This window comes from Propithecus coquereli, unplaced genomic scaffold (assembly GCF_000956105.1).
Source record: "Propithecus coquereli isolate 6110/MARCELLA unplaced genomic scaffold, Pcoq_1.0 Scaffold717, whole genome shotgun sequence".
Taxonomy (NCBI): domain Eukaryota; kingdom Metazoa; phylum Chordata; class Mammalia; order Primates; family Indriidae; genus Propithecus; species Propithecus coquereli.
In genome coordinates, this window is record NW_012153252.1 from 417,509 (window position 1) to 430,809 (window position 13,301).

At 61.0% G+C, this 13,301-nt stretch overlaps 1 protein-coding gene across 1 annotated transcript; it reads right to left on the reverse strand.

Moving 5' to 3' along the window:
• Positions 1 to 3,786: 3,786 nt before the first annotated feature.
• Positions 3,787 to 12,535, reverse strand: LOC105824163 (chromosome unknown open reading frame, human C21orf33). Its single transcript, XM_012661538.1, has 7 exons — positions 12,334 to 12,535; positions 11,984 to 12,036; positions 10,298 to 10,411; positions 9,181 to 9,300; positions 6,176 to 6,268; positions 5,583 to 5,739; positions 3,787 to 4,643 (listed from the first exon to the last, which is right to left on the reverse strand). The coding sequence occupies exons 1-7, from the start codon at positions 12,493 to 12,495 to the stop codon at positions 4,515 to 4,517; spliced, it is 828 nt and encodes a 275-aa protein (XP_012516992.1). The 5' UTR covers positions 12,496 to 12,535; the 3' UTR covers positions 3,787 to 4,514.
• Between the last annotated feature and the right edge of the window lie 766 nt (positions 12,536 to 13,301).

Below are 13,301 nucleotides of genomic sequence, written 5' to 3' on the forward strand. Positions count from 1 at the left end.
GGTATGTACCACCATGTCTGGCTAATTTTTTTTTTCTATATATTTTTAGTTGTCCAGCTAATTTCTTTCTATTTTTAGTAGAGAAGGGGTCTCGCTCTTGCTCAGGCTGGTCTCGAACTCCTGAGCTCAAGTGATCCTCCCGCCTCGGCCCCCCAGAGTGCTGGGATTATAGGCGTGAGCCACCACGCCTGGTCTGAGAACAGATTTTTAAAATGGACAAAAAAGGTGAACAGAACCTCACGGACGAGGCTAAGCAGATGGCAGATGAGCACACGAGCAGATGCTCACCGTCACACCCCAGGGAGCTGCCCGTGAAACGAGACAGCGCGCACACTCATAGATGGCACCAGACGCTGGCGAGGACGTGGGGCAGCAAGAACCCTCCCCGCTGGTGGGACGCGGCACGGGGTGGCTACTCTGCAAGGGAGTTTAGCAGCTTCTTACAAGTAAACATGCTTGTACATGGGATGCAACGATCTTGCTCCCTAGTATTTACCCAAAGGAGTGAAAACTTACATCCACACAAAAACCTACACAGAGAGGTTACAGCAGCTTTATTTATCACTGCCCAAACCTGGAAGCAACCAGGACGTCCCTCAGTGGGCGACGGATGCATACGCTGCGGAGTATCCAGACGAAGTATCTTTCAGCGCTAAAAAGAGATGAGCTCTCAAGCCGGGGGAAGACACAGAGGAACCCTAATGCAAGCTGCTAAGTGGAAGAAGCCAGTCTGAAAGGCGAGCGCTGTAGGGTCCCAACTACGTGCTGTTCTGGAAGAGGGAGAACTCTGGAGACGGTGCAGGGACCAGTGGCTGCGGGTTGGGGGAGGGGAGGAACCGGCGGGGCACGCAGGGTTTCTAGGGCAAGAAAACCTTTTGCGTGACACTGTGATGGCAGACACGTGCCATTACACGCTCGTGTGCCCAAACCCACAGGTGCCCAACAGAGTGAGCCCTCGCGTGCACTGTGCACTCCAGGTGACGGTGTGTCGGAGCGGGGGACGTCGGCGGTGGGGAGGCCATGTGCATGGGGGGGGCAAGAGTGTGTGGGAAACTCTACGTTCCCCTCACTTTTGCTGTGAGCCTGCAAGTGCTCTAAAAATAAAATCTATCGAAAACGAACAGAAAAAGTGACATTAGGGGAGCCTTACAGGAAAGAGAAGAGCGTGTGCGGCCCAGCAGCGGGTGGGAGAGGCGCAAGGCCAGCCTCTGGTGGGCGCCACGCAGCACACTGGCCCGCTCATGCCGAGCCCGCGCCTGCCCCTGGGGAGACTGGGGCGCAAGAGTGAGGCTGGTGCCTTCTGCCCTGGAGCTCCTGGCCAGGGAGGACAGACAGAGGACGCCCTGGTAAGGTGGCACACACGTACATGTGGTTAAAGACCATGAGATCGCGAGGGATGACAGCGGGTGAGGGGCCCTCCTCGGCCAGGGAGAGCAGAGAAGTCCACTCTGCAGTGGCACCGAAGCCAAAGGCTGAGGGGCGGAGGGACGAGGGTGGCCAGTAATATACAAAGGGCAGGATGGGTGTCCCCAGGTGCCAGGACCAGGCCTGGGGCTAGGAGGAGGCCCCGAGGCGTCTGCCAGGGTCTGGGTGAGACCTGGGCACAGGGGAGGCCCCCCTGGACCCGCTGGCAGGAAAAATCCACAGCTGGGGGGCAGGGAGGAACAGGTGACTGGGACTGGTGTCTGGTGCAGAGCTGGGTGCATGGGGGTCCCCCAGATGCAGGAGGGAAGGAGCGCACGTGGGGGCCGCTTGGGCATGCTGAGCTGGGGGCCGCGCTCCAGTGTCCAGTGGGCAGTGGTTTTACAGTGGGGAAGGCGGCTGGGGCTGGGGCCTCACTGGGTGGGGGTCTGGGAGGGAGAGAGGTCAGAGGGGAGGCAGGGGAAGAAGCAGCACCCAAGACAGCGTCCAGGTCAGGTGGCCGAGGGGGAGGAGGCACAGTAGGACCTGGTGCAGGGAGCTGGAGCAGCTGGTGGAGCCCTGGGGACAGCATGGGAGGCGAGGCAGTGCCCTCGCAGGGGACAGGAGAGACAGGGCAAAGGGGCAGGGCAGTGGGGTGCAGGGAGGGCCCCTGAGGGTGCTGAGAGGGGGGATTCAGGGGCTGCCCACCCTAGGTCAGCTGAGGAGCCCAAGGCTCGACCCCAACAGCTCTGCAGCGCCCCTGGCAGCAGTGCCTAGGGCCACGGCCGTGCTCCAGGGCTGCACGGCCTCGAGGGGAGGAGCCCTGTGGGGACAGCAGCGGGGCCTGGCTCCAGCACCTCCTCCTGCCCCACGCCCTGTACTGTCCTCACACCCCACTTGCCCCATCCCCATCCCTGGCCACCCTGTTTCCCAGCTTGTCCACCAGAGCACCTGCCTGGGGGCCCCATGGCTGACCCAGCACTGGCCCAGAACCCGCAGTGGCGCCCACCGGCCTGCAGCAGGCGCTGAATCACCGTCGAACAAACCAACAGCTGAAATCTCAGTCTGTGGCGGCCCCTCCCTGAGCTCCCCAGGTTCCCGTCACTTCTAGAGCACAGGCTCTAGCACCGCTGCCCAGACCCGAGACCCAGCCCAACCCTACAGGCCTCAGGACCCGGGAGCTGCGAAGGGGGGACATCGAGGACCCACCTCCCAGGGCTGCCTTTGCCAGATCAGATGCCGTGAGGACGGGCCACGCCAGCACACGGGAAACACTGAGTGCCAGGCTGCGTCTGACCACTGCAGCGGGATTTGGGGACGGAAAGTACGCATGGCAGCCACTCCGGACAATCGGATACTTCGCATGGAAAAAGGACGGACGACTGACTCACCACGGGGACGGCAAATATTCAGTGAGCGTATAAACGTTTCCCTGGGGACTTTCCGTCTGCGTACCTGCCACGGCCGGCTCACGGAAGGTGCAGCAGAAGTGAGGGGTTAAACACCGCAGCCTGTCACTCCCGAGTGTGGCTTCCATTCCTTGGGCACTTTGTGCTTCCACAGCCTCTAACAATGCCCAGGCCACGTGGGGTGACCCTCCAGTGGGCGCAGGCGTGGGGGGTCCACATGGTGCCCCGCCTGCCCCGTGCAGACTTCCCCAGGGCGCGATGAAGCTCCCAGGCCACCATGCCCTGTCCCCTGCTCAGCAGGCACCTCCATGGCACTTCCAGAGGTGGCACATGCCAGGGCGCAAGGAGACGTGGGTGTGACGTGAAGGTGACACAACCGGGCCTCTAGGGAGCCCAGCGGCCAAGAAGGCTCCTCAGCTGCACCTGAGCAGTGCGGTCCTGCTGGCGGGGCGTGGGTGTGCGGAGCAGGCTCTCGCCCTGTGTGGACTTCCTGAGGCCCCGCTCTGCAGCGAGAGGGACAGGACACCAGAGAATCGAGTTCCCATGGAGGAGAAACCAGAGGCGTCAGGACTGGCTGAGACACAATGCCGGTTGAGGGCCGGGGACCCACACACCAGCCTCCCTTCCTGCCTCCACCTGCAGCCCTGCCCACCCCACGCCTGCTGTGTAGCCGGGAACACGGGCAGGGAGGTCCCTTTCGTCAGATGACAGTGCGTGGCGGGTGCCCATGCAACCAGGGCCTGCACCGGGACCCACAGCAACGGTCTTCACAGACCAGCCTCCGACGCTGCAGCAGCCACTGCCACCCGGGCAGGGAGCCGCCCAGGGGCTGGCTCAGCCCTGCCTGCTCAGGCAGTCAGACCAGAAGGGGAAAGGACATTCTACATTGGGTGACGTGTGCACAGACACCCCACTTCCATCCACGATGTTTTCTCCCCAACGCCCCCCGCCACCCACACAAAGACCAACGCCAGCACTATGTCAATGTGCTTTACTTTTCCCTTTCCACACCTCTTCTCCACGGCCTGGGACCTTTGCCGTCGGTATCCGGCAGGTCAGTTTCAGATGCCAAGCATCGGCAACCCCCTTCCCCGAGAACCCAGGGAGCAGAGACTAACCTAGGGAACCCCGTTTAGACTCCACCCTCGCTGGTTCCAGGCCTAACACGCAGCTGTCGGAAGCGCCCGCTGGAAAGCAGCATGTTCTCCGCGGCTAAAAGGACTGCCTGCCACAGAGACCCCCTCGCTTTAATTAGCACAAGTTTACCCCAGATAGAGAATCAACCTTTGTCTCGAAACGTGGTGTTTCTGGTTTGCCGATTAGACTTGTAAACTTAGTATTTTTTTTTTTCCAAAACCTGAATAACCCGAATCATCAAACCTAAGCCCACAGAACAGGATTTCTCTACGTGATTCTCGTCCTGAAAAAGCAGCGTGGATGTGAATGTTCGGGAGACGCGTAGCCAGGCAAGTCACCGTGGTTTAGAGACTAAACCATCGGCCGCCCCGGCCTCCGCCGCCGCGTCAAGGGAAGTTAAGCGGAGGACAGCGTCGCGTACCACCCCCTCCGTACCCACACCGCCCTGCTTAGGTCGAAGAGTGAAGTCCTGCCATGTTCCCAGCTGGACGGCAATCAGGCCACCAGCTCCAAGGCCAGGTGGGTGAGGCTGGGCCCACAGCCCTGAGGGGGGCCCGGCCGTGTGCATCACTTTCCAGTGAGTTCCAGCACCTTCTTCACCATGGCTCCGATGCCATCGTGGATGTGGTGGAGGGCGGTCTCGCACATGAAGGCCGGGGTCGTGACCACCTTGTTTTTCAGGTCCACGTGAGCTTCGTGCGCACAAGTTATGGAAAAACATCACCCGCCAAGAACCAGAGAGAATCTCGGCTGTGAAGCACCAGCCCCTCCCGTGCTCCCTGGGTACCCCTCGGCAGCGCCTTCTAGCTCGCTTCTTAGCAGAACCTGGAGCAGGGAGAACTCCATCCCCGCGCCACCTGTGTGGGCCGGACCCTCCCTACACTGTGCGCTGCCCAGTTAGACAAGACAGACTCACCTTCTGATTCACACGCGCTGCACAGGAAGCCAGCAGCCTCTGGACGCACTTCACGCCAGCACCCCACAGGGTGGGCACCCTGCCCTGGGACAGAGGCACCCTCCTGGGGACCCTCACAACCACTGAGGAGGAAAGTGGCAGCATCTCCACTTTTCAGATTAAGAACTAACCCTGAGGGAGCTGGGTCCTCGAGCAGAGCAGCAGAGGGGCAATTTCAGCCAAGGGCCAACCAGCCACAGACCCTCGCTCTCCCCTGTGTCCTGCAGACATGGCCACAGATCCCGCAAGCAGCCAGGGGCCCTACAGGACCTTCCATGGACCTCCCCCGAGGCCCTCAGCACCACGGCCACAGCCGCACCAGCCTTCACAGCGCAAAGGACCTGCTCCAGCAGGTCAGAGCAGAGGATGCTGGGATGGGACCATCCCAACCGGCCCGAGGAGCCTCCCCCAAAACCAAGCCAGGATGCCCTTGCAGGCACTTCCTGCACACCCGGCCTGGGTCCCTCACCGTCACACCCCCGCGCAGCCTTCCCCTCCCCAGCACCCGCGCTGCTCCCCCAGGCACGAGGCCATGGTGCCCCCACGGTGAGACCAGCAAGCGCAGCTCCTGGTGAAGAAGCCACCTGCCAAGGCTGCCCTGGAGGAGGGGCGTCCCCAACACACATCTCAGGGACAAACAGGCACACCACGGGCCTGGTCCCGGCTGCCAGAAAGGATATGGCCACTCCCTTGACACAGTGCTTGGCACCCAGGGCCTTGATGGCCTCTGCGGTCCCGGCGTAGGGCCACTTGCCGCCCTCCTCCTGCTCGTGGCCCACGGTGACCTCGACGCCTCTGAGCACTTTGGCCGCGAGGACGGGCGCAATGCAGCACAAGCTGAAAGGTGCAAAGAGCACAGTCAGTGCAGGGACATGTGGGGACATGGGGACAAAGGGATGTGGTTGAGTACAGCTCCTGGGAGGGGGCGCCGGGAGTGAACAGGAGTCAGACGGGGCCCGTGCTGCCATGACCCGGGCAGCGGAAGCCAGGAGAGCCGCGGCTCGGGTGCTGCTAGACCGAGGAGGGGGAGGCGTGGGGAAGGCTGGGCGTTAAGAAAGGACTGTCGGGGGCATTTCTGGAAGCTGGAAGAATGACAGGTCTCCACCAGGGCAGTGGCGACATCAGAAGGAATGCGGGCACCCACACGGCAGGAGCTGGAGGCAGCCGTGACGGCGTGTGCAGCCCCCCAGTGAAAGCGCCAGCCTGTTTCCAGGACCACACGGCCACGCTCCCGCCTGCAAGCGACCCCTCCCCAAGGCCTGGCCGCACGTACCCGACGGGCTTCCCGGCTGCGTGGAACTCCTTCAGGACACGCTCCACGTCTTTGTTAACGCGGCAATCTTTCCCATCCACAGCGAACGTGCTCCTGCCGGGAGACGAAGGCCTCTTCAGACAGCGCCGCACTCGGCGTCCGTTCTCCTGGGCAGCCCCCACCCACCCCCCCCAGCTCTCAGCTCTGCTCCAGCGAGTGCTAGACCACTGAGACGAGTGACATGCGTGGATGCCCGTCTGTGTGTGTGTAATTATGTATCTGATTTTTTTCCCGTTTTTAGGCAGAAACAGCACAGAAAGTGGAGTGACGTCGAATGGGGTGGCAGACGGAGGGCGCTGGGAGCCATCCCCAGTGTGGACCCTCCAGAGTCTGCTAAGTCATGGGGCGGCAAGAAAGCCCAGGAAGCAGGCAGAAAAGCCTGCAGGAAAAGAAATGCGACCGACCCAAACACAGGGACGTACTTACGCCACTGACAGCGACAAGAGACGCCCTCCTCACCACGCTGAGGCAGGAGCTGCGGGGGGGCGGCAGCACCCCCAGATCTAACGGCACAGGTGCCCTTGCCAAGAACTCTACTCCTCAGGCTCTGCGCTGCCCATCCCCTCATTCCAGCATCTTTGTCGCGTGTTTGCTTGCAAAGGACTGGGACTCTTTTGGGGTGATGGATGTTTACCGTCCCCATGTGGAGACTGCCTCAGGGGTGCACAAGGGCCCAAACAGATCAACTGTGCACTTTAAACACGTGTACATCAGCTACACCTCCAAGATGCTAATGAAAACAAGGTGACTAGAAATGCCCTGCGTGGCCGTCAGTGGGAACTAGTTAAACGGGTCACAGTTGGTCTATGCAGGGGACTCTACACCAGCCATCTCCAAACGACGCAGGTGAGTAAAAAACACAAAGCACAGAACGACACGTGTAAGATGCTACTACCTGGTTAATTTTTTTTTTTTTGAGACAGAGTCCCACTCTGTTGCCTGGGCTACAGCGCCATGGCGTCAGCCTAGCTCACAGCAACTCAAACTCCTGGGCTCAAGCGATCCTCCTGCCTCAGCCTCCCGAGTAGCTGGGACTACAGGCACGCGCCACCATGCCCAGCTAATTTTTCCTATTTTTAGTAGACGCGAGGTCTTACTCTTGCTCAGGCTGGTCTCGAACTCCTGAGCTCAAGGGATCATCCCTCCTTGGCCTCCCAGAGTGCTAGGATTGCAGGTGTGAGTCATTGTGACCGGCCTACCTGGTTAAATTTTAATATACCCATATACACAGAATTTTCTAGAAATACATACAAAGCTGTTAGCAGTGGCCAGGGAGAGTTTGGGGTCAGAGTGGGAAGGAACCAGATCCCACCATAACTGACAGCACCGCTGCACCAGGGTAGCCACACTGACCCGCAGGCATGGCCACCGCTGTGTCAGAGGAGCCCCGGCCCTCAGCAGTCCTCTGCGGGAGCCGGGCCCGCCGGGCCAGTCTTTCTTCTGGAAGGGTGGGCGGGGATGCGAGCAGTGCCCAGGAAGGAGCGTGAGGTCAGATGCACACCACATGGGTCCAAAGGCCCCGAGTGCTGCGACAGAGCCTCACCACACCATGCACCCTGACATGCCCCACGTCCTGGTAGCAGATGCAGATTGTCTGCGGGGTGGGACGCGGAACCCCAGCACACCCTCCCACGGCCCTTTCCCCTCAGGCGAGGTGTTCACGGCTGGAGGTGAGGCAGAGCAATTTGTGAGCTCAGCTCATCCTCTTCACAAAGAAACCATCTGGAGAGAAACTCCGGCTATACACACTGCCCGCCCGTCCTGCCAGGCGGCTGGTGAAACCACTGGAGAAAAGGACAAGGGGCCACGCTAGGTCTGGGGCTCAGGCAGCACCAAAGTGCACTGGTTTTCAGCAGAGGAGTGGACGTGAGGCAGCAGCAAGGCGCGTGGCACTGCCAGAGGGGCTGGGAAAATGGCCAGAATTTGGCAGGAGGAGGAGTCCTGACACCCGCAGGCAAAGCACCGCGCTGAGGTTTCAGAGTAAGGAAGGGCACGGTCAGAGAAGGAAACGCCTCTGTCCCTCCCTGCCCAGCACAGGACGCCCAGAGCGTGCGAGTGCCCAGCCAGGAGGCTGCTGTGCTGTTGCGGATGGAATAAAGGTCAACTTATCAGCTGACCACATGGGACAGGAGGGACGAAGTCAGCACATGGATTCAAAGCAGGTGGCCTGCCCCTCCCCCATTCCTCCCCAACTCGGGCTGGAGGAGCTGATGGGGGGGAAGGGGACAAGGGAAGGGGACATAGGCTTCACAGTGCTAACAAGAGATTCTGACTCTACCCTCAGCAGGCAGCAGGGAAACAGGCCAGAAGCCCTTCCGGTTTGTGATCTAGGTGTGGGTGCGACCTGCACCGCTGTGAGGATGCTGCACACAGGGGGGACGACGGAAAGGGGCATCCGAACAGCAGGGAGGGGCGCGTGCTGGGAAAGCAGGGGAGGGAGGGGTCTGGGACACCAGAGAAGGAAACACAGCGGATCTGAAACCCACAGGCCATTGCTGTGTGAGGTGCCTGCCAGGCCCCCACAGTGCCCGGTCCAGTTACTATGGAAACCACCCAAACAGCAAAGCAAGGAAGGCCCCCCTTCCTCCTGTGGAGACTGAGACCGCCACTCGAACTCTCTAACAGGGAAGCAATACTTTGTGCTTCAAGGTTCTACGACAGAATTGGTATCTGCAAAGAATAAACACCAGAGACTGATTCCACGGTGATGAGCCACACGGCATGGCGGGGAGGACAGGGAAGCCCACTCTGGCAGCTGTCGGTACCACGAGTGCCCGGAGGGGAAGCAGAGGACACCCGCCTTGCTGAAATGCTACCTGAGCGCCACCCAACAGCGGCTCCCAGTCACAAGCAGGCACGTGCACCGTTCAGACCCCCAAATCCCAATGGCTGCTCCTGCCACCACCCCCTCCCAGCTATCGCTGCACGTGGAAAGCAGCACGAGACCCCGACACTTGAATACACACAGGTTTTTGGCAGCTCCAAAGCCTCCGGGAAAGATGGCAGCATCGTGGTTGGCTGCGCTGAGCGTGGCCAGGTCTGCGATCTTGCCACGGGCGATCCTCGCCGACTCAGTCAAAACGTTCCTGGGAAAGCAGAGCCCGAAAGAAAGGTTCAGTGTGCAGGCAGAGGGCTGCTCTGCAGGGGACGCTGCCCGCAGAGGACGCGTTCTCCACACAGCTCTCAGCCGGCAGGGACAGCGCCACATGGGCAGGGACGTAACACTTCCAGGTCAGTACCCAGGAAAGGCCAAACTGTTCTACAATTCTCGGTCCACACTGAGGCCCTTTAGAGCAGAACCCTGGAACTTACGGCCAATGACTCGGCCTTCTGTGCCAGCCAGGGCCACCAGGGAAGGAAACCCCTCCAAGTCTCTAAAGCAGACAGAACCCAGCGCATCCCGCCAGGATGGTGGCACAGGGTAGTGAAGAAGCCACTGCTCGCGGTAAGTGAAGTGACCCAAGAGTCGCCCAAGCAGGAAGCTACTAGCAGCCTCGGCTTAGGGGACAGAAGGAGCAGGCCCAGGCTTCAGGAGCCAGGGGCCAGTCACCCAGGCAGGAGAAACCACAGTCCCTGGGAGACAGAGCTGCGGTTTCTTCCTCTGGTCGCAAGCCCCTCCCTCCTCTGTCCGAAGCCAGCTGGAAGGCGCCGGGAAACACCCGGAAGAGGCTGCTACTCTGCAGTGGGAGCAGGACAGGCAGGGGGAGAAACGGATCTTGGGGCACGGCCAGGACCACACACGCCTCAGTAACAGGAGCGCTGCTGGGACTAGCTGAGAGAGACCTGGAGCCCAGACAGGCGAACAGGCGGGTAACCCAACTGAGAAACACCATCTTCGCTCAAAACGAAGGAATGAGCAGCTCTGCTCAGCAGGAAGCCACACAGTCAATGAACATTTTCTCTCTTTCTGAAAGTATTGGAAAGTAAGAAATATTCCGAGCCAAAGTGGCATTACTTCCAGAACAGCCTGAGGAGGGCATTATTTGAACACACAGATTCAGGCACCCATTAAATGAAGCCAGCGAGGAAGGCTGCGCAGTGGGGGGTGGGCAGAAGCTCTAAGTTTCCACCCTGTCTCCGCACCTGGTCTCGCTCTCAGAAGGCTGCCCCTTGGTGTGGTCGATCACGTGCATCTGAGGGACGTCAGGAGCAAAGATCTGGACCTCGGCCCCCCCGCGGCTCAGGTGCACCAGTATCCTGCACAGGAGAAAACCAGAGACCACTCTTTGAAATGCGCTCCCTCCAGATTTGTGTCAACACACATTTAAAAACAGGATTTTAGCTTAGGGCCAGGAGTAAATTCCCAATCTACGTTAACATCCTATTCGCTTTTCAAAAAGGAGTGGCTGGCTTGCCGACCCAAATGCCTCCAATTCCCATTCACTGTCACCCGGTGGGTTGTGATGGTCTCACAGAAGTAGTCTGGGGAGATCACTGGTCCCAACAGTGACTGTGCAAACTGGGGCACGGGGGCCGGGTGACTCAGCTGAGGCCACAGCCTGGATGCATTCGCCTTCCCAGGTAGCCGCTGAGCGCTGAGCCTTCACCCACGGCCTGTCTGACCTCCCAGGGCCGCTGGCTACAGAGCTTCAGGAACGAACGGCAGTGTGTGCAACACGCTCGGAGAGTGTGTGTGGGGGTGTCCACATGACTTAGTGAGTTCAATTCCTAGTCTCCCCAGCTCCCCTGTCACAGGTGGTGGGAGAGACATGGAGACACCAGGACAACATGAGCAGGCAGGGAGGAACTCCCTCTCCCCAAGGGCAACGGGCGGCTCACACTGAGGATAACAGTGTGAGGGCTCACTCTGTGCCAGCTGGATTCCAAATGCCAACACACGACAGCTCGCTAATCCCACCCAGACACAGGGGCTCTTGTTGCTCCTCCCACAGCGGAAACTGAGGCTTGAAACGCAGTGACTTGCCCCGGGTCGCAGTTAGGATCTGGCTCTGGTCCTTGGGTCCTGCTATCTGTACAGAAGCCACCCAGGAGCCCCAGACACATGCCTTGCCGGTCCACCTGGGCGGTCTCAAGCTACTTTCTGGCTGTCTCCCGACTCACAGGCTGTTTCTCCCCAGGCTCCAGTCACAAATCACATCCTGGCCCTTTGCCTCCCGGCTCCTTCACTCCGAGGCTCACTCCACGTCTACAGCCAACTCCAGATCGGGCAGGTGCGGTGGCCCTGCACAGCCACTAGTCCCCTCAGCCGCCCGACACACCTTAGCCACTACCTACCTCTCTCCTCTTCAATTTACTCTTAACCACATGGCAAACACGGTGATCTGGCATGAGCAGCAGGTCTAATACCCTACTGGTTCTGCTCACAGTAACTTCTGATAAAATAAAAATTCAGAGCAGCAATAACTGACCAATTTCATAAGTGATAACCCATCTGCAACACAGAATACAATGCAATGTAACCTTAACATCCTGCAGCTGAGAACCGAATGGAAGGAAATTAGTTCCTCTGCGAAAGAAGCATTTGCACGTGGCAGGTAACTGCGATCCAAAGTTTGTAAAACGCGTGTGTACTGAACAGGCTGAAGTGAAATGCTGAGTGATCGTCTCCAGATGAGGGTACGCTAACTGATATTTTAAAGTGCTTTCAGGGCCCCCTGTTTTTTGCCACTCGTTTTTGCGTTTTTAGTCAGCAACAGGATATTTAAAATACATGCTTTGTCTAAACGGTTCAAGAAAAGGCAAACTGCATGGGGAGAGAGCCCTTCCCGAGCTGGCGCGGGGGAGGACCAGCTGTCCCTGAGGACTTACGCCGAGGCCTCGTGGATTTCGGTCCCGTCATAGACGCCGCATCCAGACAGCACCTGGAGAGGAGGAGCAGGAGCTGACGTGGAGGAGCAGGAGCTGACGTGGGGGAGCCGACCTCGGGCGGCGGGAACTGACCCAGGAGGAGGGACCGACCTCGGGCGGCGGGAACTGACCCAGGAGGAGGAACCGACCTCGGGCGGCGGGAACTGACCCAGGAGGAGGGACCGACCTCGGGCGGCGGGAACTGACCCAGGAGGAGGGACCGACCTCGGGCGGCGGGAACTGACCCAGGGAGAAGGAGAGGGCCGACCTCTGGCAGCAGGAGCCGGCCCGCCGCACCGCTGTCCACTCACCAGCGCGACCCTGGCTGCGGGTCGCGGCGCGGAGCCGTGAAGGGCGGCGCGCAGGAAGGGCGTCTGGCCCCAGCGGGGAGGCTGCCGGAGGCGGCTGGGGAGCGGCGCAAACGCGGAGGCCGCGGCCAGTCTCGACACCACCAGGGCCCCGGCGGCCGCCATAGCGGTGAGGACAGCGGGGTCGCAAGGTCAGGCCGCAGCCGCCCAGCCTGCGCACCGCCCGCCTGCGCAGTAGCCAATGGGGCCCCGGGACACGCCCCACCCCTCGCCCGCGAGCCGATGGGCGCAGCTGCGCCTGCGCAGTCGCCATCGGAACCCCGGGGATCAGCCCCATTCCCCACAGGCGCGCCGGTGGGCGGGGTTGCGCCTGCGCAGTCGCCATCGGAGCGCCGGGACCCGCCCATCCGTACGTCCCTGGCCCGCGTGGACTGGCGCCCCGCTCCAGACCCGAGGGCGGGGAGTCCCCCGCGCCGCGCCTAGTTGCTGCGGTGGTCCCCAGAGCATCCCCGTCGTGGAGGCGGCCCGCAGCCCGACGCTGCCCGGTGCCCCACGCTGAACCGCGGCTCTGGAGACGACGCCTCCCCATGGTCACCTTTGTCGTCATACCACTGCCCTTGACGTAATGCCGTCACGTGACGTATACCACCGCCCTTGGCGTAATGCCACCCCTTGACGTGATGCCGCCCCTTGCCATGACTCAGTGGTGCCCGCCCCGCCCGCGGTTCCTGCCCCGAGTCCTCCAGAGCGGCCGTTTCCGGAGCTGGTCCGTCCCGTCCGCCGGGTCGCCGGGAGCTGGCAGCCAGACGCCCGCCCGCTCGCGCCCCTCTGCGGTCGCGTCGTGCGGGGCCCGCCCCTTCCGTATCCGGGAACGCAGCCACGAGGCCGAGGGCCGGTCTGCGAGTGTCCCGCGTCCGCGCGCTCGGGCCGCTGAGTGGGGCCAGCGTCCTTCCCGTGCGACAGGCCCGGGC

What these genes read in the sequence shown, in the direction of transcription:
- LOC105824163 (XM_012661538.1), bottom strand. Translation starts at nt 12,495, where the DNA reads ATGGCGGCCGCCGGGGCCCTGGTGGTGTCGAGACTGGCCGCGGCCTCC. An exon ending in GAAATCCACGAGGCCTCGGC is followed by an intron (nt 10,412 to 11,983) that starts GTAAGTCCTCAG and finishes TCTCCTGTGCAG; the next exon opens with GATACTGGTGCACCTGAGCC. An exon ending in GCAGCCGGGAAGCCCGTCGG is followed by an intron (nt 5,740 to 6,175) that starts GTACGTGCGGCC and finishes TGCACCTTTCAG; the next exon opens with CTTGTGCTGCATTGCGCCCG.